This window comes from Bombina bombina, chromosome 6, assembly GCF_027579735.1.
Source record: "Bombina bombina isolate aBomBom1 chromosome 6, aBomBom1.pri, whole genome shotgun sequence".
Lineage (NCBI taxonomy): Eukaryota > Metazoa > Chordata > Amphibia > Anura > Bombinatoridae > Bombina > Bombina bombina.
Window position 1 is genome coordinate 121,562,634 of NC_069504.1, and position 26,343 is coordinate 121,588,976.

The window sequence follows — 26,343 nt, forward strand, 5'->3', positions numbered from 1 at the left end:
GCACACACTGTACTTAACATATATTGTACCTAACTCAAACTGTACTCAGCACACACTGTACCCAGCACACACTGAACCCAGCACTCATTGTACCCATCACGCACCGTACCTAGCACTCATTGCACCTAGCACTCATTGTAACTAACACATGCTGTATCCAGCACACGCTATGCTTAGCACACGTTGTACCTAGCACACATTGTACCTAGCACACATTGTACCTAGCACACATTGTACCTAGCACACATTGTACCTAGCACACATTGCACCTAGCACACATTGCACCTAGCACACATTGCACCTAGCACACATTGCACCTAGCACACATTGCACCTTGCACACATTGCACCTTGCACACATGGTACCTAGCACACATGGTACCTAGCACACATGGTACCTAGCACACATGGTACCTAGCACACATGGTACCCAGCACACATGGTACCTAGCACACATGGTAACTGGCACACATGGTACCTAGCACACATGATACCTAGAACCCACTGTACCTAGCTCACACTGTACCTAGCACACGCCGTACCCGGCATCCACCTTGCTTAGCACAAGCAGTACCTAGTACACAGTGAACCCGGCACACATTGTACCCAGCTCTCATTGTATCTAACGCACACTGCATCTAGCACTCATTGTACCTAGAACACGTTGTACCTAGCATACGCTGTACCCAGCACATATTATACCTAGCGCACGTTGTACCTAGCACACATGATACTTAGCACCCGCTGTACTTAGCTCACACTGTACCTAGCACACGCCGTACCCGGCACCCCCCTTGCCTGGCACATGCAGTACCTAGCACACATTGAACCTAGCACACATTGAACCTAACACACGCTGTATCCAGTACACGCTGTACCTAGCACAAATTGTACCTAGCACACATTGCACCTAGCACACATTGCACCTAGCACACATTGCACCTAGCACACATTATACCTAGCACACATTATACCTAGCACACTTTGTACCTAGCACACATAGTACCTAGCACACATAGTACCTAGCACACATAGTACCTAGCACACATAGTACCTAGCACACATAGTACCTAGCACATATAGTACCTAGCACACATAGTACCTAGCACACATAGAACCTAGCACACATAGTACCTAGCTCACATTTTACCTAGCACACGCCGTACCCGGCACCCACCTTGCCTAGCACACACAGTACCTAGCACACATTGAACCTAGCACACATTATACCTAACGCACGCTGTATCCAGTACACGCTGTACCTAGCACACATTGTACCTAGCACACATAGTACCTAGCACACATAGTACCTAGCACACATAGTACCTAGCACACATAGTACCTAGCACACATAGTACCTAGCACACATAGTACCTAGCACACATAGTACCTAGCACACATAGTACCTAGCTCACATTGTACCTAGCACACGCCGTACCCGGCACCCCCCTTGCCTAGCACACGCAGTACCTAGCACACATTGAACCTAGCACACATTGTACCTAACGCACGCTGTATCCAGTACACGCTGTACCTAGCACACGTTGTACCTAGCACACGTTGTACCTAGCACATATTGTACCTAGCACACATTGTACCTAGCACACATTGTACCTAGCACACATTGTACCTAGCATACGCTGTACCCAGCACATATTATACCTAGCGCACGTTGTACCTAGCACACATGATACCTAGCACCCGCTGTACCTAGCTCACACTGTACCTAGCACACGCCGTACCCGGCACCCCCCCTTGCCTGGCACATGCAGTACCTAGCACACATTGAACCTAGCACACATTGAACCTAACACACTCTGTATCCAGTACACGCTGTACCTAGCACACGCTGTACCTAGCACACATTGTACCTAGCACACATTGCACCTAGCACACATTGCACCTAGCACACATTGCACCTAGCACACATTGCACCTAGCACACATTATACCTAGCACACTTTGTACCTAACCCACATTGCACCTAGCACACATAGTACCTAGCACACATAGTACCTAGCACACATAGTACCTAGCACACATAGTACCTAGCACACATAGTACCTAGCACACATAGTACCTAGCTCACATTGTACCTAGCACACGCCGTACCCGGCACCCACCTTGCCTAGCACACGCAGTACCTAGCACACATTGAACCTAGCACACATTATACCTAACGCACGCTGTATCCAGTACACGCTGTACCTAGCACACAATGTACCCAGCACACATGGTACCTAGCACACATTGTATCTAGCACACAGAGTACCTAGCACACATTGTATCTAGCACACAGAGTACCTAGCACACATAGTACCTAGCACACATAGTACCTAGCACACATAGTACCTAGCACACATAGTACCTAGCACACATAGTACCTAGCACACATAGTACCTAGCACACATAGTACCCAGCTCACATTGTATTTAGCACACGCCGTACCCGGCACCCCCCTTGCCTAGCACACGCAGTACCTAGCACACGCAGTACCTAGCACACATTGAACCTAGCACACATTGTACCTAACGCACGCTGTATCCAGTACACGCTGTACCTAGCACACGCTGTACCTAGCACACGTTGTACCTAGCACAGGTTGTACCTAGCACACACTGTACCTATCACACATTGTACCTAGCACACATTGTACCTAGCACACATTGTACCTAGCACACATAGTACCTAGCACACATAGTACCTAGCACTCATGGTACCTAGCACTCATAGTACCTAGCACTCATAGTACCTAGTACACATTGTACCTAGCTCACATTGTACCTAGCACATGCCGTACCCGGCACCCCCCTTGCCTAGCACACGCAGTACCTAGCACACATTGAACCTAGCACACATTGTACCTAACGCACGCTATATCCAGTACACTCTGTACCTAGCACACATTGTACCTAGCGCCCATTGTATGTAGCACATACAGTACCTAGCACACATAGTGCCTATCTCACACTGTACCTAGCACGCCCCGTACCCGGTACCCACCTTGCCTAGCACACGCAGTACCTAGCACACATTGAACCTAGCACACATTGTATCTAACACACACACAGTGCCCAACACATACTGCACACAGTCATTCGGTTTTAGAATGAAATGTACCCAGTGCACACAGTACCCAGCACACACAGTACCCAGCACACATTGTACCTAGGACACATTGTACCTAGCTCACACCGTACCTAGCACACGGTATACCCGGCACCCGCCTTGCCCGGTACACACCGTACCCAGCACACATTGAACCTAGCACACATTGAACCTAGCACACATTGCACCTATCACACAATGCACCTAACACACATTGTACCTGACACACATTGTACCTAGCGCACACTATACCTAGCGCACATTATACCTAGCGCACGTTGAACCTAACACTCATTGTACTTAGCACACATTGTACCTAGCACCCACTGTATCTGTCTCCCACCGTACCTAGTTCATGCCGTGCCCGGCACCCGCCTTGCCTAGCACACGCAGTACCTAGCACACATTGAACCTAGCACACATTGTACCTAGCACACATGATACCCAGCACACACCAACCTAGCACACACTGTACACATAGTATCCAGAACACACAGTATCCAGCACACACACACACACACACACACACTGTACCTAGCAGACACTGTATCTAGCCGCATTGTACCTAGCACACACTGTATCTAGCACGCATTGTACCTAGAACACACTGAACCTAGCACACAGCACCTAGCCCACACAGCACCTAATATATATAGAACCAAACGCACACAATGCCTAACATATATAGAGCCAAACGCTCACAGTACCTAGCACACACAGTACCTAGTAATAAACATCAACATTGGTGTTAGCAAATATTATGGAAAGTCAGGTTGGCAGATTTCTTCTAATACCATAAACAAAATCTATGATGTTGTGCTAAAGATGAACATAGAGTATTCCTAAATTTAGTGACTGCTGAAAAAAAGAGAGTGTACCCATCTAATAATTCAATGCAAAATGTAAATACTTGAAAGAAAGAAAAACTTTTGCTTTATATCTTAAAGTGAAAACTGCATTAATACTTTTGGATGTAAAGTGAGAGCATAAATGGTTATATTGGGTGAAGTGCTCTAAAGGGGTATAGTTAATTTAATGAGTTATAGCTGGCAAATTGAAATATATAGACCAGAACTACTCTAGGGGGATAACCAGTGAATATCTCTAATCTGGGTTAAGAAAGGGTATGGGAAGGGCATATATTTGTATAATGGGTAGAGCACATAAGGAGGAAAATCTGATTCCTACCTCTTTCTAATCACTGTGACATAAGAAACCAGGATTAGTATGCAATGTCATGTGGTAATATATACTCTACCTACATCATAAACTACCGGTCGACTTAGGTACACTTTATAAATGAAAGGGCTATACTCTCTCCCCGGACCCTCTGAAACCCAAACACATTGTAAAACTGAGTGTCACTTGAGAATAAAATACCCACATGTACACTACACAACATATAGGTAGACTATAAGGCAGTAATACATAGATTGTTAATGAAACATCAGACCCAAAAAGGGAACAAGCCACTAAACTTTCAACCCAACTACCCAGGGTATTGATCATTATACTGATGTGGAAAGCAAAGGGTTATCAGAGGAGTGCATACATAGCCAATTCAAATAACCCAGCTCCAAGGAATTGCCATGGGCAGCCTATGTATATGAAAAAACAAATAGCATGGAAAGATCAGTATTAAAACACAGAAGGGAGCACTATATAGATCTGAAAACCAAGTTTGCAGCTGTAAGTGTCACCATAGCTCAAGGTGTAGAGATGCAGAATGAGCAAGTGGTAAATGAAAGTGCCTTATTGACCACTAATGCTGTTCTATAATTATCAGGCAGAAAAAGTGTTCGTAAGAAGGTAGCAGGCTACATGTTGAGTGCTTTTTCAAAACGGAGCTCAATACCCCTTTATCTAGTGATCTGAATGATATGCCGTCTCAATATATGCCTAATCCGCCACACACTGCCATTGCACTCACATAGAGCCATGCTCATCTCGGTAATGGCGTGTAGTTGATAAAAAGTTCCCTGTACGACTCAGGCCCTGCTCCAGCTCGGCTGCAGCAGAATGACTCGGTAGTTCTTCCAGGTCTCCGCGTCTCTCCCACATGAGAAAAAATGCCCCAGCCTCACAGGCACATAGCAGGAGCTTCTCACCGCTAATCTCCCATGCACCGGACAGTGCATTCCAAGATGGACGCCCCAGCAACAGGTACAATCTCCATCGTAGCAAGCCAGGGAAAAAGTAAGCACATCCACTGATTGTATACTCGTCGCAATGAGCTGGGTAACCTTCTTCACTGGGGCCACCGCAATAGAATTAGATGTCTGGTGGTATGAATTTATCATTGGATTCAGTTCCATCCTTTGGAGACACTGATCAAGCGCATGCTGCACTTTCGCTTTCCAAGTTACCGGTGCCGCCATCTTAGCAGTGTTATCCACGTTGTCTAAGTTCCTCAGAGAGATAGCAGTAACGTAGGGGATTGAATGAAAGATCACCTTGATGTATGTGTGTGGAAGCTGCAATCACACAAATCTTATAACTTAGAAAGTTAAGGTCCATGTTTCAAGAGCTGGCAATCAACTCTATGGGTATCAACTCTTTTTTTCTCCCAACCATTTATGAAGAGTCCAGGTCAAGTTGCCATCAGTATATCTGCTCCTGTAAGCTGCCAAGTATTTGCAAAGGTAGTCTACCCCGAAATACATAAATTACACCATATTTGTGTTAGATAGATAAGCAAGTTGCTATATTTAACCAGGTTTTTGTAGATTATTAGCTGGAGCTCAGATCCTGGACGTCTGCTCTCTTTGCAGGCTAGCTCCGCCCCCCTCCAACTTGTTTTTACAGCACTCCAGGATACCTTCAATTCTATCTTTGAACCCTCTCGCCTGACTGTACGAGGCAATTAAAGCACCCTTGTTGTTTTTTTTTCTTCTTCTTGTTTTCTAGAGGTTTGAATGCTTTTGTGTCTAGTGCATGATCAACCATAAAGAGCCACCATCCTTAAGTGACACTCAAATTACACTTTGTAACTAAATAATGGCAAGAGAATTATGATATAACCAAAAAATATGAAATGGTTATTAAAAAAAAGTGTTTCTGCATTTTATAATAGTTATCTCAATTGTTGAGGATTTGTTGTGGACTTTGTCCTTTGGAAGTCTTGTCTTCTTCATTGCGCTGTATTTTTTTTCAATATCTTCAGTATCATAAAACCAATCTATGTAGATAAGTGGTAATAGAGTGATTTAAGATGCTGCAGTATATATAGACCCTTTTGTGATTTCCAGCCTCTATTAGATATGGGGGGGTAGTTATCAACGTGTCAACTTTCCTGCCTTCACCGGCCCAATACGCCCGCCTAAGCTCGCCTCACATCGCCGCCGCGGACCTGAAAAATTTCGCCTAAGTTATCAAATAAAGCTGTCAAAAAGCCGCGGGGTGATGAGCAGCGGACTGTGAGAGTTATCACTCATCCGATCTCGCTGCTCTTCGGCTTTTTCCCAGCTTTATTGCTAGCCTGTCACTAAGCACTCACACTAACTACACTGTTCTACCCCCTATACCGGCGCCCCCGGAGCCCCCCGCATCTAAATAAAGTTATTAACCCCTAAACCGCCGCTCCTAGACCCTGCCGCAACTCTGATAAATGTATTAACCCCTAAACCGCCGCTCCCGGACACCGCTGCCACCTACATTATACCTATTAACCCCTATCCTGCCCCCCCCTACACCGTCGCCACCTATAATAAATTTATTAACCCCTATCCTGCCCCCCACTACACCGCCACCACTGTAATAAATTTATTAACCCCTAAACCTAAGTCTAACACTAACCCTAACACCCCCCTAACTTAAATATTAATTAAATAAATCTAAATAATATTTCTATTATGAACTAAATTAATCCTATTTAAAAATAAATACCTGTAAAATAAACCCTAAGATAGATACAATATAAATAATAATTATATTGTAGCTATCTTAGGGTTTATTTTTATTTTACAGGCATCTTTCAATTTATTTTAACTAGGTACAATAGCTATTAAATAGTTATTAACTATTTAATAGCTTACCTAGCTAAAATAAAGAGAAATTTGCCTGTAAAATAAAAACTAACCTAAGTTACAATTACACCTATACTACACTATACTTTAATAAATTATTCCTATTTAAAACTAAATACTTACCTGTAAAATAAACCCTAAGATAGCTACAATGTAATTAATAATTACATTGTAGCTATTTTAGGAATTATATTTATTTTACAGGTAACTTTGTATTTATTTTAGCTAGTTAGAATAGTTATTAAATAGTTATTAACTATTTAATAACTACCTAGCTAAAAGAAATACAAAATCACCTGTAAAATAAATCCTAACCTAAGTTACAATTAAACCTAACACTACACTATCATTAAATAAATTAAATAAATTACCTACAAATAACTACAATTAAATACAATTACATAAACTAACTAAAGTACAAAAAATAAAAAAAGCTAAGTTACAAAAAATAAAAAAAATAGGTTACAAACATTTTAAAAATATTACAACAATTTTAAGAAACTTACACCTAATCTAAGCCCCCTAATAAAATAACAAACCCCCCCAAAATAAAAAAATGCCCTATCCTATTCTAAATTAAAAAAAGTTTGTTGTATTTTTCTTTTACAGGCAAAAGAGCTGAATTCTTTGGGGCATGCCCCACAAATGGCCCTTTTAAGGGCTGGTAAGGTAAAAGAGCTTTGAACTTTTTAAATTTAGAATAGGGTAGGGCATTGTTTTATTTTGGGTTTTTTTGTTATTTTATTAGGGGGCTTAGATTAGGTGTAAGTAGCTTAAAATTGTTGTAATATTTTTAAAATGTTTGTAACCTATTTTTTTTTATTTTTTGTAACTTAGCTTTTTTTATTTTTTGTACTTTAGTTAGTTTATGTAATTGTATTTAATTGTAGTTATTTGTATGTAATTTATTTAATTTATTTAATGATAGTGTAGTGTTAGGTTTAATTGTAACTTAGGTTAGGATTTATTTTACAGGTGATTTTGTATTTCTTTTAGCTAGGTAGTTATTAAATAGTTAATAACTATTTAATAACTATTCTAACTAGCTAAAATAAATACAAAGTTACCTGTAAAATAAATATAAATCCTAAAATAGCTACAATGTAATTATTAATTACATTGTAGCTATCTTAGGGTTTATTTTACAGGTAAGAATTTAGTTTTAAATAGGAATAATTTATTAAAGTATAGTGTAGTGTTAGGTGTAATTGTAACTTAGGTTAGTTTTTATTTTACAGGTAAATTTCTCTTTATTTTAGCTAGGTAAGCTATTAAATAGTTAATAACTATTTAATAGCTATTGTACCTAGTTAAAATAAATTGAAAGATGCCTGTAAAATAAAAATAAACCCTAAGATAGCTACAATATAATTATTATTTATATTGTATCTATCTTACGGTTTATTTTACAGGTAAGTATTTAGTTTTAAATAGGATTAATTTAGTTCATAATAGAAATATTATTTAGATTTATTTAATTAATATTTAAGTTAGGGGGGTGTTAGGGTTAGTGTTAGACTTAGGTTTAGGGGTTAATAATTTTATTACAGTGGCGGCGGTGTAGTGGGGGGCAGGATAGAGGTTAATAAATGTATTATAGGTGGCGACGGTGTAGGGGGGGCAGATTAGGGGTTAATAAATTTAATATAGGTTGCGGTGGGCTCCGGGAGCAGCGGTTTAGGGGTTAATACATTTATTATAGTTGCGGCGGAGTCAGGGAGCGGTGGTTTAGGGGTTAATATGTATAGAGTATCTTGCGGTGGGCTCCGGGAGCGGCGGTTTAGGGGGTAATACATTTATTTAGTTGCGGTGGTGTAGGGGGGGACAGATTAGGGGTGTTTAGACTCGGGGTACATGTTAGGGTGTTAGGTGTAGACAGTTCCCATAGGAATCAATGGGATGTCTGGCAGCAGCGAACTTGTACTTTCGCTATGGTCAGACTCCCATTGATTCCTATGGGATCCGCCGCCTCCAGGGTGGCGGTTTGAAAACCAGGTACGCTGGGCCGGAAAAGTGCCGAGCGTACCTGCTAGTTTTTTGATAACTAGCAAAAGTAGTCAGATTGTGCCGAACTTGTGTGCGGAACATCTGGAGTGACGTAAGAATCGATCTGTGTCGGACTGAGTCCGGCGGATCGAAGCTTACGTCACAAAATTCTACTTTTGCTGGTCTCTAGCCTTTGATAACTAAGGCGAATCAGCCTCGCCACAAATACGCTGCGGAATTCCAGCGTATTTGAGGTTGACGGCTTGATAACTAGGCCCCATTGTATCAACTACATATAAAGCACATCCTTAAGTTTCCTTATTTAACTTTGTAAGCAATAAAATAAAGTAGGGGCCACTAGGACAGTAGGTCATACCATGTATTATGGACTATATTTCTGCATGATTCAAAATAGAAACATTGTGTTATTTTTCCCCATTTGGAATCCCAAGAGAGCACTGTGTTTGATTAAAATGCCTTGTGACAGCTAAATGAAAAAGTGACACCAGGAATAATCACACTGAAATGGTTATTGCTTAACAGCCGATAACAAGATTTACCCGTTCAGTGCTGCAGGCAGATTAGCAGTAGCACACAGGCTTTTTCCATTCTGCTTCACGTCTGTTCTGCACGTAGTGAGTTAAACAGTAAACAGCAGGGTCAGTTACTCAGCAGAATGACACCTTACCATTAAAGATGCTTTATATAGAAACACAACAGGTTCTGTTTATTACACTTGTATTAAAAGAAAAAAAGATAAGGACAAAAGCAGCTGGCAGACAAATAAAATACCTGTGAGTAAGCAGCACTTTTAAAGTTGCTATTCATCCAAAATCTTGTTTGATAAGAACAAAATGTAAGAACATAATTCACACTCTCTTTAGCAATCTTTTTTGTTACATTTGCTGCCATAGACCGGTACTACACTGGAAAGTTCTGCTGTAGGCTGTGTAATGACCTAACCTCTTGGAGACATAAACCATTATCTTGGCTTGGCAGGATGAGTGCCTTAAAAATTAACGTTTTGCCTAGGATTTTATATATCTTTCAAACTGTCCCTATAGGACTAAAAAATATTTTTGTGATAATCTCCAAGCTGCTTTAAACCGACAATGGGATGATATTTGTAGTTCTTACCCTTGACATCTCTTTGTCCACTTCACCACTGCTGATTCCATCAAATGTAGAATTTCAAGCTGGTGTTACACCTAGCTTTCCAGGAAGTAGACAAGCAGAGAGTACAACATACCTAAGATCTATGCTTGATAACGGCAAATTAAAACGGAATTCAGCTGATATAGCCGGAAGCACTTATACAAAGTGGCTCTAATACCTTCAACAGGAACACTTTATTATTAACAAAGAACTAAACTAACTAGGTCCCCTGACCCTTTTTTGAAAATATATACAGAAAACTTGTGTATATAGAGCGCTCACCTGCTTACATCCGTAATCCTCTGTAGAACCGGCACAATGGAGCGTGGGCGGGGACACACCCCCTTCGTTGACCAATGCCTAGGCTGCTGCTATGGGCGGAACTGCCAAACATGCCCCAAACAAAACATCAACAAATAATCCAATGAGTAGAAGCGCCGTAAAAAGCACGGTATGGGTAATATAAAAATGCAATCACAAGGATGAGTAGATTACCGTAAAACATACAAAAATCTTTATTCCAAAATTTAAAAGCATACAGGGCAAATAGCTAGCAACAAACACTACCCTCAGGTAGAAAATAGAACAGGTTCACACGCAGACGCGTTTCGTGTGCATGCGCACTTGTTCACTGCTTACCTGTGAACCTTTTCGAAGGCCTTTTCTAGGCTGTTCAATTAACGTCATAGTTACTAATCTAACCTGATTGGATACACGACTTATGCAACATAGTTAGTCTATACATATGAACGTCTAATCTGTTTCCTATTCAAATAGTTCCTTAAAAGATGTATTAATCAAATATTTACAAAATGATGTTGTGTATATGTATTGGTCAACAATTCCTATAAAAGACTGGATATTCTTGGGCTACAAACTTTTATTAATGCTGGATGACCCACACAGCTTGGCATATGAATAACATTGTGAAAGGGAGTCTGTCTCTCAAATGAAGGGCACAGGTTGGCTCTGCATATTTATAAACACATTCAAATCATCCACTACATCAAACATTTTTTAACTCAAGCATATCTAACCCCAGTTCAGCTAACTAATAAATACCCAACATCGTATTAACATTGCTGATGAAGCTGTGGTGGCATTGGCACTCTGTAATATATCTGGTGGGAGTATAATTAAAAATTCCAATATACAGACTAGATCGAATGTTAGGGATTTTCAACTAGATGTATATACAGTGCTTTTAAACACATCATTAAAATGCCCCTGAAAAATAAGAGCAAATCAAAATAAGTCAAAAATTGCTTGGAATTTGAAATGGCCCATTGTTCCTTCTGAACATCTAGAACATCTGAATTGATGTCCCTCGAGGAATAATCCTGTTTGAAGTTGACCACTTTATACAAATCTCAGATAGTTCAAATATATTAGGAAGAGCTTATTAATGATGCTAAAGCCCAGGCAACACAACCAATGCATTATTAATGATACATGAATCACACGGCCAGTACTGTGCTTCTTTTCCCTCCCTTTTTTTTTCTCCAGAAGAGCTCCCCCTATTCTGGAACTCTATTTCTTCCATCTGACAGTGTTTACATGCTGGATTCTTTTTTGTGTTGCAAAATAAATATTATTATTATTATTGTACTTTATTTATGAAGCGCCAACATATTCCGCAGCGCTGTCCATGGATACAATTCATTTAAATAAAACAATACAAGACTTGTAAGAGACAGGACAAAATTTACAAACACATACAGGAGGGATTGAGGGCCCTATTCCTGTGGGAATTTACAATCTAGAAATATTCGGTTCCAAGGAGCATTATCAGTTTTACAATTTATTATTGTACTATTTAGATTCTACCCTTATTTGAATAGGCTAACAGCACCATTTTACTATTTAATATCTATTTCTTCTGCATTTTTTCCTATTTGATTCTGCCTCATATATACAATATGCAATGCATACTTTATTGTCTGTGAAGTTCTACCTTGACTGTATTATGTATTAGCATTTTAAGAAACTCAATACAATGTAACAAAAATAGTCACCTTAAAATAATTAATATTCATAACAATATTTTTAGTTCATTTTTTTCCAGATAAAGTATCAGACACCATATAGACTGTTTTTCAGTAAAATGCAAGAATTGCTCAAGAGTCTAAATACTTTTGTTAAACACTGTAAATAGACTGTAAGCTGGATATCCTACATAAATCTATAAATGCACAAACCATGAAATGAATGCATGAGATCCAAGCAACAAGCATAGGAGGTTCAATCCAAACATTACATATATTGCTGTAAATAAGAGCACAGACTGCTCATAAGAAACTATAGATATTTACAACTCACAAATGTTTAAACGGACATTAAACCCAATTTTTTTCTTTCATGATTTAGAAAGAACTTGCAATTTTAAACAACTTTCCCAATTACTTCTATTATCTAATTTACTTCATTCTATTGATATCCTTTTTTTAAAAGCATATCTAAATAGGTTGAGTAGCTACTGATTGGTGGCCTTAGACAGATGCCTCGTGTGATTGGCTCACCCATGTGTATTGCTGTTTCTTCAACAAAGGATATCTAAACAATGAAGCAAATTAGATAATAGAAGTAAATCTGATTGTTGTTTAAAATTGTATTCTCTATCTGAATTATGAAAGAAAAAAATTGGGTTTCATGTTCCTTTAAGTTTCCAGTTTCAAAGATTTCATATCTGAATGTATTTCTCACTCGCACTCGCCTGATTGTTACTAACAGTGCAGGTGTCATTAAAATCATGTTTTTACAGGAAATCACATAACCGTGGCTTTCATAGTTAACTATTTCAATCCATTACCATACACACTACTGCTAATCCATCTAAATGCATCTATTAGGTTGTTGGTATTTTTTTTAAAAACAGTAAATCTCAACCTCGCTTCCTTTCTCCTTAGTATCTTTTCTGAGAGGCTCTTAAATGAGATTGCACAATCATAAATTTTGTTTTTATAGGAATGAGCTTCAATGCACACTAAGTTCAAACTTGTTCACAACAGTGCATCTGTAAATAAACTTGTAATCTGGAAAGAGCATTAGTAAGCAAGATTGGATTTAGCATGCATAGATGCGCATCCCCCTATAGAAACCCAGTTGCACAATCTTGTAAGCAGCAAGGAAGTGGGGTCAAGATTTACAGTTTAAAGGAAGTGAAAATCTTGTAAATATATATTTATATGTGTTTTACATAGAAACTCACAGTGGAATTTTGTGTACAGTTGATAAAATGGACCAGGCTTTTATTTTATTTTTATAAAAAAAACTATGTAAAACACGTAAAATATATATTTTTTACAGGATTTTCACTTCTTTTAAATTGTAAATCTTGACCCTGTTTTTAACTACTGATACAAAATTGCACTGTGATCACATGAGAAATTGAGCTTCAAATTCAGCCAGTACGAAACATTAATTTTCAGGAGCCGATAGCTGATAGATTGTGATTAAGCCCTTGGTTAGGTCTGAGCCAAACAAATATGTTGTATGCTTAAGCCCTTTGATGCACTAAAACAATTTGGTCTTGATGATCTAAAGCAGAGCTTTCCAAAAAATCTTATGTTAGTGACACACTTTTTAGACCTACATCATTTCGCGACACAGTTATTCAGTTGTACTAGCAAACAGGAGGTTAAACTAACTTGTTTTAAGAGATACGGACGCATACATAAATGATATAATAATGAAATGTATTTACAAGTAGCAGTATGTATGGGCAAGAATTAAAAAAAAGTTTAATAACACCAATAGCTACTTACTATTTTAATGGGGATGTACGAGGTTGATGGGATTAAAATAGTTTGTAAATATTTAGTGGCATATTAAGATAAAGACACTTGCATTTCATCATCAAGCATTTTTAAGATTCCACTTCCTATCCATATATCAAGAGCAGGAACAGCAATGCACTACTGGGAGCTAGCTGCATAAAAAAACACTTTGGGGGGGTGGAGCCTACAGTTGCAGAGACAGGACGTGTTTTGTGGGAGCTCCTGGTTCTACTGCAGTGTTTTCTACAATATTTTATTGTTTTTCTTTTCAAAAGGTTTCTAATCCTGTAGATAAGGGCCAGAGGGATACTATAAGACTCAAGAAATTGACAGTCCTGGGGGAAACTCTCTGGATGGGCTGCTCTGTCTAAATTCTGCAGCTAGGCCTCAAGGCTGCCGCATTTATTAAGTGTCTGGCAGGTCCTGGAGCCGGGGCTTTCGCATATTCCCCCCCCCCCCCTGGGAGACTGGGGTTACGAGTAGTACTATTTACTACACAACCTTCTGTGCATAGCCAATGAGAACTCTTGAACAAGGAACAGAAGGAGAATAACCTGTTACATAGTTCCTGACATCGGAAATACTACTACCTAAGGGGAAAAGGGACATAACGTATTTACCCAAAACTCTCGCACTGTCCTTTAAATATGGCGCTGGAACCTAAACTGATCCGCCGGGAAGTTACAGCCATGCTGGAATCCCACTTCAGTAAGCTGCGCGCAATCCTAGATGGGGAATTTGCCTCCCTAAAAGGCATATGTGCAAGAGCTAAAGGAGAGTCGCAGGACCAAAAGCCGAATCCCTAATGTACCCGTTCCAAACGCCTGCTGGGATTCTATCTACCAAACATCCGCAAAGTTCACTCCATGGTGAAAACTCCCCAAACAGTGACCTAACCACTGTGTGTAATCCGCCTGGCGAACCGATGGGGCACCAGATCAGTTTGGAGAGGAGATCCGCATTCCCAAATGGAGCTGAGCTGAATCACACGCGGCTGAGGCTTAGCAGTGGGGGCTGCATCTTTCAAACTTCTGGAAGGAGATTAATACATACCTTACAGCTCCAGACTGAGAGCCCTGCAGCTTTAAGAGATATACCGGTCACTGTGGACTTAGACATCATAAATCCATCATCTGATTCTGAAACAAAGGTGAAGGCAATGTCTATACCTTATCTGCTAAGGGAGTATGCTGCTCATCGCAACCCTGGAGGTGTAGCTGAGGTCCCTGCCAAAAAATGAAACATCTCTGTTTCTGCTTCACCAGAGCTGTCAAGATTAACTAGGAGTATCATGCCGACTCGACCACCCCTGGTCTCAGTGCAAGCTAGAGCAGTGATCAGAAAGGAAATCCCTTCCGGACTCGAGTTCACCCAGATGAACAGTAGTCAGGCATGGCGTAACCCAGGGTCTCTGACCCTGGATATTCTTTTTGGGTCACAACCCCTGATCTCTAACAATGAAGACGCAGTCAGGAGGGCAGGCATCGGATAAGACTTCATAATGTCCCACGCTGCTTTCTCTGGTTTAGATGTATGACACCTGGACTGACCGGTATTTTAACACACATGCAGAACTTTAAGGTGCAATAGGCACGGCTAATCCTTGTCTATACTATGTTTGGGGTCACTTCACTAAGCCCTTTGAAGGTTGCCTCTGATTCACAGTATCCCTTAAGGTTGTTAATGTTTATCTCCCCCTGTATCACTGTGAATAGGGAAACTACGCACAAGCACTGCTAACCTTGTCTTGATGTTTGCTCCTTCTCCCCTTCACATAACACAAGATAGCTTAACGATCATTACAGGGAGTGCAGAATTATTAGGCAAGTTGTATTTTTGAGGATTAATTTTATTATTGAACAACAACCATGTTCTCAATGAACCCAAAAAACTCATTAATATCAAAGCTGAATAGTTTTGGAAGTAGTTTTTTGTTTGTTTTTAGTTATAGCTATTTTAGGGGGATATCTGTGTGTGCAGGTGACTATTACTGTGCATAAATATTAGGCAACTTAATAAAAAACAAATATATACCCATTTCAATTATTTATTTTTACCAGTGAAACCAATATAACATCTCAACATTCACAAATATACATTTTTGACATTCAAAAACAAAACAAAAACAAATCAGTGACCAATATAGCCACCTTTCTTTGCAAGGACACTCAAAAGCCTGCCATCCATGGATTCTGTCAGTGTTTTGATCTGTTCACCATCAACATTGCGTGCAGCAACAACCACAGCCTCCCAGACACTGTTCAGAGAGGTGTACTGTTTTCCCTCCTTGTAAATCTCACATTTGATGATGGACCACAGGTTCTCAATGGGGTTCAGATCAGGTGAACAAGGAGGCCATGTCATTAGATTTTATTCTTTTATACCCTTTCTTGCCAGCCACGTTGTGGAGTACTTGGACGCGTGTGATGGAGCATTGTCCTGCATGAAAATCATGTTTTTCTTGAAGGATGCAGACTTCTTTCTGTATCACTGCTTGAAGAAGGTGTCTTCCAGAAACTGGCAGTAGGACTGGGAGTTTAGCTTGACTCCATCCTCAACCCGAAAAGGCCCCACAAGCTCATCTTTGATGATACCAGCCCAAACCAGTACTCCACCTCCACCTTGCTGGCGTCTGAGTCGGACTGGAGCTCTCTGCCCTTTACCAATCCAGCCACGGGCCCATCCATCTGGCCCATCAAGACTCACTCTCATTTCATCAGTCCATAAAACCTTAGAAAAATCAGTCTTGAGATATTTCTTGGCCCAGTCTTGACGTTTCAGCTTGTGTGTCTTGTTCAGTGGTGGTCGTCTTTCAGCCTTTCTTACCTTGGCCATGTCTCTGAGTATTGCACACCTTGTGCTTTTGGGCACTCCAGTGATGTTGCAGCTCTGAAATATGGCCAAACTGGTGGCAAGTGGCATCTTGGCAGCTGCACGCTTGACTTTTCTCAGTTCATGGGCAGTTATTTTGCGCCTTGGTTTTTCCACACGCTTCTTGCGACCCTGTTGACTATTTTGAATGAAACGCTTGATTGTTCGATGATCACGCTTCAGAAGCTTTGCAATTATAAGAGTGCTGCATCCCTCTGCAAGATATCTCACTATTTTTGACTTTTCTGAGCCTGTCAAGTCCTTCTTTTGACCCATTTTGCCAAAGGAAAGGAAGTTGCCTAATAATTATGCACACCTGATATAGGGTGTTGATGTCATTAGACCACACCCCTTCTCATTACAGAGATGCACATCACCTAATATGCTTAATTGGTAGTAGGCTTTCGAGCCTATACAGCTTGGAGTAAGACAACATGCATAAAGAGGATGATGTGGTCAAAATACTAATTTGCCTAATAATTCTGCACTCCCTGTAATGTACAATACAATGTGATTCCGGATCAACTTGTAATGCAGGTATACTATTATATACGATAAAGGCCATGGCTATGCATCCTGCTTTAATTCATGTGTACATATATGTTTATAGATCTACATCTGTCACTGTGTTACACTAACTAATATGGTATGTTCTATTGCTTAGATTTTAATGTAAATAATCTGCTCTATTTTGTTGTACTCATCTAAGTGTTTTCCTTGGCAAACTATTTACATGCCACAAGATAATTTATAGTAATGTTCCATGTTGGGGGTAATGTCTTGTAAATTATCAGAGTTTTCTTGGGTTCTGTTACATTTTAGCATATGCTCTGCGGCAGAGGTACTTGATTGTAGGGGAGGGTAGACTTATCTTCCCCCTTGAAACCAGGACTACTACCTCACTTTGGGGTCTAGCGAAGGGAAGATTTTTTTTTTTTTTTAATATGATAGCGCCCCCCCCCCCCCTCTACAAGTTTCAGCTTTCCTATATGTAGTTATCTTAGTTGAACTAGAGGTTTGCCTAGAACAAAGATTTGTTACCAGTATATTTATTTGCATGTCCCCTATAATTGGTCAATATCCCTGATTTTTCTCTTTCCTGTACCTTTACTTTGAATTGGCAGACATAGGAACATTTTACTTTGTTTGTTTATTAAATTCTACGGTCCAAAAGTGACTGTACCCAACATTAACGTCCCCCTATTGAGTCTCATATTTCCATGGGTCTAAGAGCGGCCTTTTGTAGAGTTGGGGACACAAACCTACTTATTAAAACTACAAAATGAGGTTCATTACTAGCGCTCACCAGCTGTTTATATGAGGCTATTAGCTGGACTCTTAATTATCTTCATAATTAACTGCTATGCATACCCTTGTCATGTTTGTATAATATTCTGTATAAGCTGTTTTACTGTTGTACATTACATTTACTTAGAGCTGTACTTTTTATTTGAATAACCTCAATATAAATTATTTAAAAAAAAAAACAAAAATCAAAAAACAACACTTTGACTTCTGACTTCAGCTCAGCATTTAAAGGGCCACTAAACCCAAAATCTTTCTTTCATGATTCAGATAGAACATACAAATTTAAACAACATTACAATTTACTTCTATTATTTATTTTGCTTCATTTTTTAGATATCCTTATTTGAAGAAAAAGCAATGCACATGAGTGAAACAATCACATAAGGCTTCTATGTGCAGCAACCAATCAGCAGCTACTGAGCATATCTAGATATTCTTTTCAGCAATGAATATCAAGAGAATAAAACAAATTAGATAATAGAAGTAAATTAGAAAGATTTTTAAAAATGCATTCTCTTTCTACATCATGAAAGAAAAAATGTGGGTATCATGGGTATCAGTAGTCAGTCAGTCTCGCAGAGCTGCCCTCAGAGCTCTGCAAGACCGACTGACTACTGTCCACGCTGCAAACACTCTGCTGTCCCACTCACTGACTACACGTGCAGTCACGAGCCGATTGAGGAGACTGCACATGCAGTCAGGAGCCAATGTGCCGCCAATAGGAATAGTTTCAGTTCCCGCTAAGCTGTGCCAATAGGTTAAGATGATCTGTGACCCACTACGTGATATGCATAGCAGGCAGATGGAAAGTCGGAAACCAAAAAAAATTTTTAAAAGAATTTTTAATTCAAAAAGAGTTTGTGCTGAAGCACACCTACACACTGCCACTGACACACTAATGTGTCACAACACACAGTTTGGAAAGCACTGATCTAAAGAGTCTTTTTAGTACTGTGAGGTCCCTCAAATATTTTTAGAAAGACAAATTGTTACTTGAAAGCTGTTTATCTAGCTATGCAGGTTCTGGTTATGAAGGAGGGACACATACATTACAATATAATGCTCAAAAAAGTCCCCAAAGATTTAATATAATTTCTCTGCATGCCGGCGTATTTTTGATCATGAGGCTCTGAATGATTGGAAAACCTATACTAGTCAGAAACTCTGATAGATTAAGTGTTTTATTATGATAATTATTATTATTGTTATTGATTATTTATAAAAAAAATGCCAACATATTACGCAGCACTGTAACATGTAATATACAGGTGTGGAGAAGAATTTACTAAGCATGGGCATTCCGAATGCAGAATTTGGTGGCTGCGTAGACTTCAGCTATTTTTGGTGCTGGATTTATGCTTGTGAAAGATCACCACTCTAAGACCTGGATTTGCACAGATCTTTGTGTGGTGATCTCTTATAAGAATCAATCCAGCACCAAAAATAGCTGAAGACCACGAGCAGCCACCTACTTCCGTATTCGGCAGCTAATGAAGCTGCCGAATGCCCATGCCTATAATTTACATGAATTATAGAGTACCCTGCCCTTGAGTCACTGTATGCTGTAAACCATCTTTACATTAGATCATCAATAATAGGACAGGTGTATTTGTGAGTTTACCTTCTAAATGGAGTGTATAGCAAATAGATATGTGCATTTGGCATTCATTTATATAAACAAATGCTGATATTGGCTGTGAGTTGAGGCATTCAATGTGGCAATACACAAATATCTGTGCAAATCCAGACATTTATGTGTTGCACTATTAGTCAAATTGATCTAGCTTCGAAAACAGCCAAATGCAGTGATCTGCGATGCATGTCTAATAGCAAATACTTGAGGACTCTTTCATTGTCAAAACACTTGGCGATTTTGCAAATATCCAGCTGGTTGTATTGTCATCCCGTCCTGGAATATTGTGTAAATGACCATGCTTGTGAACGATAATAAATCTCACTGGCAAATTAAGAATAAACCCATGTGTATTTCCAACTGAGTACACAACATTAATATTTTACACTTATATTTCCTTCATGAATGATACAGAGATTCTCATCCCGGAAGTCTAAGCATTCTAGGGTGTCACAGTGCTCAATTTATCACACAGAATTAGAACGGGAGGTAAAATTATTTCTAACTGCTCGTGGTATCTCATTTTGAGCATTAACATAAAATATTTGTTTTTAGTATTATACACCTGTCATTTTGCACATATATTTATTGGGGTTTACCCTATTTTTTCTTTTTAGATCATTGGTTTACATTTATAGAGTCCTTTGTCATAACCATTAAATATAAATTAAGCGTGCAAGATGAATTTTAAAAGTAAAACAAAGGTGTCCCAAACCAAATAGCTGGTATAATAAATGTTTATTTCTTTTGTCAGATGGTGAGTCCACAAGTCATCACTTGTAGGAATATTCCCCTCCTGACCACTAGGAGGAGGCAAAAGGCATCCCAACACACTAAAGGTTTAAATCTCTCTCACTTCACATGATCCTCATTCAGTTTCATTTGTCTCCTTGATGAGGGCAGTAAAAGGGGATCCTCTAACCGATCTGAGACTGAATCTTCCTCGCAGTAACCTGTCATTTAGAGGGGCAGACAAGGAGTTATCAGCCAGACAGTGAATGGTCTTTACTTAGTGGAAAATATCCCAGACCACCCAGGTGAAATGTTGACTTGTTCACCAATTCCCTGGTGTACAGTGAGCTGCTTCTTGTGGATCCACAGCCCTCCGCAGGTGAAAAGTGGGCTTGTCTTACAATCCTTTGGTTTGAGATGCTGTTACTAACTTAGATCTTTGACATCATGCTCCCACTTCCTAGGATGGGCTCATCTACTGGAATCGAGTTCCTGCAGCTGAGTGAAGCACAGTGGACTGAGATGCTTGGAGGTAAGTTCCTGAACCTTCTTAGCCCACCAGCTTTTTGTATAAACATGTTCCAGTGCATGGAAGTTGTGGATCTCCTGGTGGCTGCCTCAGATGCAGTTCTATTTGCCAGATTTTATTTTTGGGACTTTCAGTTGCAGATGCTGCATCAATGGAATGGGGACCATGAGGATCTGTCTCAGGGGATTCTGTTAGGTCACAAGACAAGACAGTCCTTGACTTAATGGCAGAGTCACCAGTCCTTAATTCAAAGAACCTCCTTTCTTCCACCAGTTTGGATAGTAATCTCCACAGATGCCAGCCTGTTAAGTTGGGGTGCAGTCTCTGGTCTCAGTGAGCACAGGGAGTATGGTCTCCTCAGGAGGCAAGGTTACCAATAAATATTCTAGAACTCTGTGCAATCTTTAGGGCTCTTCAAAGTTGCCCCAACCTAAACACATTTTTTTCCTGAGATTCCAGTCAGAAAGCATCATGGCAATGGCTTTTGTCAATCATCGCCAGTCTCTTCATTCAGGGGAATGGTGTCTTAATTAAAAGTTTTCAACAAAATTGTGAAATGTTGGGTTCTGCCAGAGATAGATTACATGGCTTCTTGTTTGAATCACAAACTGCCTCAGTATTGTGCCAGGTCTCAGAACCTTTAAACAGGTCTGATAGATGCCCTAATGATTCCTTGGTTGTTCAACCTGATTTAATTTTTTCTTTATTTGTGTTGCTTTCTAGAGTGACAGCCAGAATCAAGCAGAAACAAGTCTCGGCAATTCTGATTGATCCAGTGTGGCCTCAAAGGATTTGGTTTGCAAATCTGGTGCAGATGTTCTTGTGCATGCCTTGGAGGCTTCCTCTAAGAAGGTGTCTTCTTTCTAAAGGCCCTTTTCTTTTATCAATATATCAAAACTTTGAATTTGACTGATTGGCATTTGAAAGTTTAATTCTGTCTCTTAGGTATAGAATATCAATCTCCCCAATTTCGTTTGACCGGGGAGATTGACAGCTTCTGCCTGTGCGTAATTGGCTGTGCTCGGGCAGGGGGTAGGGTTGCACACAAGAGTGCTCATATACAATGGTAAATGCGGGCAGCAGATGATCTGTTGCTTACCAGAGGAGATGCCGTGTGGATAGGGGTCAATATGTACACCCCTGTCCGCAACGGGATGATAAACGGAGCCTTAGTTTTATTTACATACTTTTTTAACGTTTTATCGCTTTGATGTGTATTCTTTTTCTTAAACTGCCTTTGGCAGGAAAGTTCTGTGAGTGGCGGTGCTTGAATAGTAATATCCTGCCTTCACTGTTTGCCACCCCCTATTCACAGTGGTTTTGTGGCTTGGGTATTGATTCCTACACATGAGAACTTGTGGATTCTCTCCATCTGATCAAAGAAAACAAAATGTAAGCTTACCAAGTAAATTAATTTCTTTCATGATGGTGAGAGCCCATGAGGGCCACCCTTTCTTTTCGTTCAGGTTGCAGCAGTACTTGTTTTGCACTTCTTTGCCCTGATTTATCAAACCATCTTTTATTTCTTCCTCATCTACTTTGCTATATGTATGACTGAGGATCATGGGAAGTGGGAGGGATTTAAAGCTGTGTGTGGTGTCTTTTGCCTCCTCCTAGTGCTCAAGAGTTGAATATTCCCACACGTGATGACTCTCACCATCATGATATAAATGAATTTATCAACTAAGAATATATTTTGTTTTTATCTAATAACGTTTGTTTCAGAATGTTGATAGCATTCTTAATTTTGTATTGTAATGCGCTTCATGTTTTTTGACAATCAGAGAAGATTGCCTCTGGACTAACCCATTGTATCAGCACGGAATGGTCAGATTCAACTTGTTCTGTAGTGGTTTCAAAACAGTTAATAAAAGATCACTATGTAATATTTAAATTGACCAGTAAAGAAAATAAACATTATAACATTGGACATCATTTTATAAACACATATAGAATTGTTCTACCTATATATTGTTAAGCTGTTTAAAAACTGTTCATATTTTTATTCTGCATTATCTCATTATCCAATTTTCTCTTTTCAGGTGTTCAAATGAAACCATTTCCAAATTGGATAGTTCGTTTTGGGCTTATAATTACTGTCCTACCCCATATTCTTGGACGACACTCATTGGTCTCATTTTATATTTGATTTTCTTTGCTCCTGGTAAGATTTTTCTGAATTTTGCAAATATAAAATGATCAATGCTTAACACTAAGGGCCTGATTCTCTAAAGCTCTTTAGTCTGGTGTGATTATATAAAATCATCGTTCAGCTCAGGGAGATCCCTCTAAGGAGCGTTCCCTGAATTTCTGGTTGAGTATAAACAAGCCCAGTACAATATAGCAATGCATGACGCGAGTTTTGTTACATTTGCACTTTGTATTTAACTTTAGAATTTCGTTTTTGTCCATTAAGTTTTATTACATTTAAAGGGACATAAAACCTTTTTTTTTTTCTTTCATAATTTAGATGCAGCATGCAGTTTTAAGGAAGTTTCCAATGTACATCTATTATCTAATTTGTTCTATTTGTATCATTTGTTGAAAAGCATACCTAGGTAGCCTGAGGAGCTTTTGATTGGTGGCTGCATATATATGCCTCATGTTATTGGTTCACCCATATTCATTGCTGCTCTTTCAACAAAGGATACCAAGAGATGTAAGCAAATTAGTTAACAGAAATAAATTGGAAAATTGTTTAAAATGGTATTCTTGATCTGAATCATGAAAGAAACATCTTGGGTTCCATGTCCCTTTAAACTCTGCACTTTTTATTTAAATGTTGTATATTTGTAATTAAAAAAATCTGATTATGCTTTGGACGTTTCTGTGCAACTTTAACAAATTAGGATAATACTCTGTGTATCTTTTCCAAATAGCATTGCACTTTCTATTGTGTGAAATAAGCCTGACAGCATCAGACAGTGGGAGGGACAGGAGAGTTTCCTGGGCAGGATAGGTCATTCCAGGGTGTGTCTGAAGCTCTCTCATAACCTTATTATATTCTCTAAGCTTTTTACATCCGAAAGGTCTCACTGATTTATCTCACTAACTGTATGCAGGTGAACTTTGCTCAAAATTCATAATACACTTATTTAGCAGATAGAATAGTAATAATGCCAAATCTAGAATAAAGTGCAAGTTAAATTGTACTTAAGACATTTCAGTTGAATTTGTATTTGCCACAAACTGAGACTTTATATCTGTGTCAGTTGCTCCCCTGTTAACCTCACTCTTCCCTGGGAGATTCTCTATCCCTGAAAGCCTCATAACTTTCTATTGAATGCAGCTCTCATGTTTCTGGGACTTCCAAGCAGGGACATCAAACACTAAAGAAATGCTAGATGGAATGATGCATTCAAAGAAAAGATTAGTCTGTGTATAACATATAGATGTATTTTTTAAGTTTCATTAGTTGTTTAAATAATGACAAAATAAGTGTAAAGTTTTAATGTCTATAATTAATGTCTATAAAACAATGGGAGCTGCCATGTTGTAACTTAGGTTATTTATCTGTCGTGGCCAATTAAGGACAGTTATAAATAGGTCACTAGAGTGTGCAGCCAATGGCTGAATGGAATATAACAGTGTTCTGCACTTCCATTTCTAACAGGAACTGAAATACTCACAATCTCGGAATGGAATTACAGAAAAAGGGACCAAAATAAATAATGAAAGTTTTTTTATATATACGGTTTATCATTTTATATTACCGTCTTATAGTGTTTAATGTCCCTTTAAAAGCTGTTTATCTTGCTATACAGGGTCCTGAAAGTGGAGAGACACCCACATTGCAATATAAGTTTTACAATGCAACAAAGTTGGTCTTGGTTTTCAAATGCGACACAATTTTCATTATTATGCAAGGAAATGTTAAAGAAAATATCTCCAAAATCAGGTTTAAATGATATAAATGCAACTGAGAAATCTGTAACTTAGAATTGTGCCAGAATAAAGATTTCTTAAAGGGATATTAAACTGCTGGATACAACTACAGTAGCATAGTTACTATTCACCATGACATTGTTATTCCTCCTGTGTCTTCAGCTCTCTTCAAAACTATTCTCTTATTTTAAAATCAAAGGTGCCAGTTAGTGAAGCTTTGCATTTTCAAACAGGGCGCCACCATATTGGAATTTAAGTATTCTTGTACCATGTGACAGAAGTGGTGCACTTCCACTGATCAGCACTTCAGTTTAGCATGTTCAGTACTGAGCTGTACATTGTTGCATTACTCTATATTATCCCTAAGGGGTTTTTAATTTATTATGTAACGTTTAAACTGTGAAAAAAAACAACAACCTGCAAACATCTAACTCTTCTGCTTTCTATTGTGCAAGCTAATCCAGACTGCAGTTGTCAAAAAATTGGCAATGTATCTGAGTTGTGACTCTGCACCACACAGAATGCAACAATATGTGCATACCAGGTGGTACCCAGTATAAAGATACAGAACTTTACCAAGTATTTTTTTGTAATGAGTGAAAATTAGTGGCGTTTTTTGGTTGAGGCAGACAAGGCATGACTTGCCTAGGGCGGCAGATTTGGGGGGTAGGCACTTTTTAAGTCTCACTACACGCACATTACAAACACATACACACACTCACCATATACACACACTCACCATACATACACACACACACACACATGTACATTTGAACATGAACATTTACTTTGGAAATGCCATGAAAAAAGTCATTTTTCACCCTCACCAAAAATATTATGTCAAAAGAGGCCTAAAACCTGAGGGATGCAGCTACATTTTGAGTGCCTAGGGCAGCACAAAACCTAAATACGCCACTGGTTAAAATAACAGAAAAGCTTTAAAGATAGCTGCAGGTAGAATAGGAAACGCCCCCTGTAGTAACACTGCACAGGATACGAAACATTCTACTGCGTGCGTTTAGCACAAACTTTGCAAATATTCCTATAGAGTATGTTGTTTATTCTTTTGAGTTATAATGCATTAAAGAGACTTCGGGTTTAAAGTTTGAAAGTAACTTGAAATGGTTTAGAAGACCAGCATTTCTGATAAATTTCCTATTTCAGATGCTATTAAAAAACCCTTAAGCGCAGATGATGGCACACGGTTGTCTTTTGCTCCATGTGTTTAGCACGGATGATGACCGCTTACTGTCATTTGGGAAAGGGGTGCGCTTTGTAGCTTCCCACCATCAACTGTATCCCTGGTTCTCTAGTGCTCCAGCATTGCCAGGGGAATC

At 39.2% G+C, this 26,343-nt stretch overlaps 1 protein-coding gene across 1 annotated transcript in view; it reads left to right on the forward strand.

Annotated features, from left to right (window-relative positions):
• SLC2A13 (solute carrier family 2 member 13) overlaps positions 1-26,343 on the forward strand; it is a 617,139-nt gene that overhangs the window by 579,036 nt on the left and 11,760 nt on the right. Inside the window, exon 8 of the mRNA XM_053716589.1 lies at positions 23,164-23,285. Coding sequence (XP_053572564.1) covers positions 23,164-23,285 — 122 coding nt within the window. The remainder of the gene's footprint in view (positions 1-23,163; positions 23,286-26,343) is intronic.